Below are 5,251 nucleotides of genomic sequence, written 5' to 3' on the forward strand. Positions count from 1 at the left end.
CCAGAACTTAGATATAAACCTTGAATCGCGATCAGAAACAATATCCTTTGGCACACCATGAAGCTTCACCACATTTTTGACATAAGACTTAGCCAACTCAGCTTTACTCCAAGTATCTTTCATAGAAATAAAGTGAGCTGACTTAGTCAATCGATCCACAATCACCCATATCATATTATTCCCCCTCTGAGTCTTAGGCAATTCCACAATGAAATCCATCGAAATGCTGTCCCACTTCCATCCAGGCACATCCAAGGACTGAACTTTACCTTGTGGTCTCTTATGCTCTCCCTTCACTCTTTGACAAACTAAACATCTAGATACGAACTCAGCAACCTCTTTCTTCATCTTAGGCCACCAAAAAGTCTTCTTCAAATCTTTATATAATTTATCTCCTCCAGGATGAAGAGAATATTGAGTAGAATGAGCTTCAGTTAAAATCTTTCTTTTTAATTCCTCATCAGCAGGTACACACCATCTCCCATCAAACCTCAAACCACCATCACTACCAATGTGAAACCGTTTCTTCCCACCTTCCAGCACGGCCTCACCCACGGCCTCTCTCCACCGCGCCACTCTTCCATCTCCTTCTTGCTTCTTCCTGATCTCTTCATACAACTCTGGCTCAATGGTCAAATCTCCAATTGTATCTCCTTTCTTAATCATAGAAATGCCCATCTTTTCCACCTCTTCACGCAATTTCATCCTAGACATGGCAGTACACAAAGCATGGACAGATTTCCGACTAAGTGCATCCGCCACCACATTGGCTTTCCCTTCATGATAAGTTATCTCCATGTCATAATCTCCAATTAACTCTGTCCATCTCCTCTGTCTCATATTTGGCTCCTTCTGAGTATAAATGTACTTTAAGCTCTTGTGATCAGACAATACCTTAAAAGTAGCTCCATAAAGATAATGACGCCATAATTTTAAGGCAAAAACCACCTCTCCTAATTCCAAATCATGAGTTGAATAATTTGCTTCATACTGCTTCACCTGTCTCGAGGCATAGGCTATTAATTTCCCATTCTGCATAAGCACACATCCCAAACCATTTTTCAAAGCATCTGTATAAACTTCAAAATTCTCACTCCCTTCAGGTAAGGCTAAAATAGGAGCTGTAGTCAGGCGCTCCTTCAGGGTTAGGAATGCCATCTCACAACTCTCATCCCACTTAAACTTATTCTCCTTCCTCATCAAGGTAGTCAAAGGCTTAGCTATTTTTGAGAAGTCTTTTACAAACCTCATATAATAGCCAACCAACCCCAGAAAACTTCTAATATCCCCCCACATTCTTTGGTCTCTCCCACTTGGACACTGCCTCAATCTTTCTTGGATCCACTGACACTCCCTCCTTTGACACCACATGCCCCAAAAAGGCAACTTTCTCTAACCAGAACTCACACTTGCTCAACTTAGCATAAAGATTATTTTCCCTAGGGGTCTGCAACACAATCCTCAAATGCTTCTCATGCTCTTCTTTATTCTTAGAATACACCAGGATATCATCGATAAAGACAACCACGAACTGATCCAAATAGGGACTAAACACACGGTCCATCAAGTCCATGAAGACTGCTGGTGCATTAGTTAATCCAAATGGCATAACAACAAATTCGTAGTGTCCGTACCTTGTCCTGAATGCAGTCTTACGAATATCTTCATTCTTAATTCTCAACTGATGGTTCCCCGACCTCAAATCAATCTTAGAAAATATTCCAACCCCACTCAGCTGGTCAAATAAATCATCAATCCGCGACAAAGGGTAACGATTCTTGATAGTCACATTATTCAGCTCTCTATAGTCAATACACAACCTCATGCTCCCATCTTTCTTCTTAACAAATAACACAGGTGCTCCCCAAGGTGACACACTCAGCCTCACATAACCCTTATCCAACAATTCCTCCAACTGCTTTTTAAGCTCCTCCAACTCTTTAGGTCCCATCCTATAAGGTGCTTTAGAAATTGGTCCCGCCCCAGGTTTTAAGTCAATGCCAAAATCAATATCCCTCTGAGGTGGTAACCCTGGAATCTCATCTGGAAACACATCCTGAAAGTCTTGCACAACAGGTATAGATGCCGCCCCAGGCACCTCCTCTCGCGTGTCCCTCACATGACACAAGATCAACTCACTTTTCTTCCTCAAACAAGAGTTTAAGGTAGCTGTTGCGATAAGTTTTATTTTTGGTTTAACTACAAATCCCTTGTAAGTCCCTTTTATTCCCTTAGGTCCACTCAAGCTTACTTTCTTCTGGTGACAATCTATAAAGGCTATATATTTACTCAACCAATCCATCCCTAAAATTACCTCGAAACCACCCAAAGGAAATTCAATTAAACTGGTCAAAAAGATAGCTTCCCTAATTTTAACTGACACATCTCTATACACACGACTACAAGGTAAGGAATCCCTCGAAGGTATATCAACTAGGTCTTTTATCTCATCATATTCTTTCAAATTTAAAGTCCTAGCATGCTCACTTGAAATAAAAGAGTGGGTAGCTCCCGAATCGAATAAAACAAAGGTAGGCTCAGAATTAACAAGCAATGTACCCGTGACAACATGAGCATCCTCCTCAGCAGCTTCCTTTCCCATCATAAATAATTTCCCACTTCTCTTAGCTCCACTCTGGCTAGCTGATGATGACCCATTCTGCTGATTTCCATTGTTCATTATCTTCTGCAAATTATTGCTTTGATTGTTGTTGAAGCGATTTTGGTTGGAATAATTGCTTTTGTTGCTCCTCTGATAACTGCCACCACCGGATCTTTGATTATAATTCCCATATTTTTGCATAGGGGTACGCTGGCCTCCACTCTGGTTCACATTAACAAATCCCCTACCTTGACCTCCCACATAAACTCTGCAATCAGCAATCTTATGACCCACTTTCCCACATCTAAAACAAGTGATCACACCACCTCCCGAAACTCCTCCTCTGCTGAAACCTCCACGGTTTCCAATCCCATTATGCCCATTGTTGGAGAAAAAAGATCGCTATGGATTCACATTTTGTTTCTTATTCCCAGCACTCTCACTTGCAGCCTCAGTCTTTCTCTTCTCACCCCTTTCTTTCTTTTCTTCCTTAAGCATATCTGCAATCCTCTTCGCATGTCCAGCTCTTTGATACACGTCATCCATGTTACTTGGTTGCCCAGCTGCCAGCCTCTTCTTGATAATTGTGGTCAACTCCTTCTCGAATCTAAGTGCCAACATCTCATCACTGAAGTTTAAGTATGAAATATACTCAGATAGCTCCATGAACTTATTGTAGTAGGTCTCCACTGTCATCTCATCTGTCATTTTGAAAGAGTCAAATTCTGCTCTCATTCTGCTCTTAATGTGCTCTGGAACGAACACAACATTCATAACCTTCTTGAACCCCGACCACCTCACATAATCACTTCCACTATTTACAGCAGCCTCTCTCACAGCCTCCTTGCTTCTAGTCCACCACATACCAGCTTTCCCTCTTAGATAATATAAGCAGCTTGATCCACTTGCATTTCCGCGGGACACTTTAATAGCTCGAATAGGTTATCAAATTCTTTGTGCCAATCTCCCAATAAAGAAGGTGCTCCCAAGCCATCATACTTCGTCGGATTGTGCCTAGCAATAGAAGCACTCGCTTTAGCTGAATCTTGCACTGACCCCTTGGCTTTCAACATAGCTGTCAAGGCCCCATTCATAGCAATCAGACGATCAATCTCCTCTTGAGACATAGAAGTGGGTGTAGGTGTAGATGTAGCTTTCTTTGGAGGCATGGTTCTGATATTAAAGAAAAGTACACACATAAGCTTTTGGTTAGTAATTTGAGCATAAGGTTTTCAAATAACACACCTGCAAACAAAACAACATGTGGTTGACTGGACTGGCCGAAAGCCAGCCAACCACGTGACCCACGGCCGTCCAAAACCGCCACACTCCCACGGTTGCTAGCCGTTTTAATAACCATCACCCACAAAATTCATTGCTTAATCGTTAAACTACTATACTAATCATGGCTCAGGGATCATATAGCCGCATATCACTAGACATAATATTTCTAATTCACACAACATCCATTCATGTAAATTAATAATTCACGCTTTTAATTCAAACCAATTTATATAATTTCAACAAAAAAATTCAGTTCACTATTTGATGCATATATCATCCAATTTCTCAAACTACTTCCAACAACTATTCAAATTCACATGGCCCTAGGCCAAAATAATACCGTCACATATTCCTTAGCTCAATCCGCATCCTGCAACAAGGTTAGAAATTTCTATCTGAAGATAAACAATTGACCCTTAAGACAGAAGATCTTCCCTAATTACCCCACTCATTTAATTCTCTCAAAGATGACCGGTTCAAAACTGAAAGGGCCAGAAGTTTGGTGTGAGGGGGCCCCTAACTCACCCCAAGCCTTAAGGGGGTTCCTAACAGTTCCTACCCGGGTTCATTTTATTAGACTCACCCTAAATTTATTGGGTTCATTTTTTTTGGCTTGAGGAACGTACGCTTTGATACCACTTTGTAACACCTCCATTTATTTAAGAGCCTTTACTAAGCATTCCTAGATAAATGAACGTGTTACCATCTCAGTCTCCCGAGGTAGTGAATACAAAGGTAAGCGAAACCACAGTACTTTAAATAAATATAATGTTTAAATGGCCTTATTACATAATCCAAAATAAATAATTAAATTAATAACTACAACTGCAGCGGAAAACTAAATAATACGAATAATAATTATTGTTTGTTCTTCTAAGGTGATCTAGACAGCTATGTAAATGCCATATCCTCTCGCCCTTCAGCTCCTCTTCTAAGCCTGCTCAATTACCTGAAATCAATCAGCTCCCCAATTATTGGTTCATCACAGGTGTTTAACGAAACACGGTCAACCCAACGGTTGAGTAGGACTATCTAAACAACAAGAACAGTACATGATGGGTGATGTCGTCGGGTCTCCCAATCAAACACATTTATATTCTCAACAAACAACTAGTTAGTGGTAAGTTGAGGTCGATCCATGGGACGGTGTGCTTTGGGTTCTAAGTCTATCTATTTCAATTTATGCAAGTGGCACGATTGGTTTGGGTTTTTAGTTGTGTTCTAGACTAATGCAAATGATAAAGTAAAACAAGTAACAAAACAAAATGAAGATGTAAACGAATGACTAAAAGTCCTAGGATATCATGAGGTCATTGGGGATTCATGGTGTTGATCATACAAACATGTTTACAAAGTTGCAAGCAA

The 5,251-nt window shown here is 40.6% G+C and overlaps 1 protein-coding gene across 1 annotated transcript; it reads right to left on the minus strand.

Moving 5' to 3' along the window:
• Positions 1-1,279: 1,279 nt before the first annotated feature.
• LOC141619177 (uncharacterized) lies at positions 1,280-3,466 on the minus strand. Its single transcript, XM_074436198.1, has 4 exons — positions 3,017-3,466; positions 1,889-2,884; positions 1,502-1,840; positions 1,280-1,447 (listed from the first exon to the last, which is right to left on the minus strand). Exons 1-4 carry the CDS (start codon positions 3,464-3,466, stop codon positions 1,280-1,282), a joined length of 1,953 nt encoding a protein of 650 aa, XP_074292299.1.
• Positions 3,467-5,251: the final 1,785 nt, after the last annotated feature.

This window comes from Silene latifolia, chromosome X (genome assembly GCF_048544455.1).
Source record: "Silene latifolia isolate original U9 population chromosome X, ASM4854445v1, whole genome shotgun sequence".
In the NCBI taxonomy this organism is placed as follows: Eukaryota; Viridiplantae; Streptophyta; class Magnoliopsida; order Caryophyllales; family Caryophyllaceae; genus Silene; species Silene latifolia.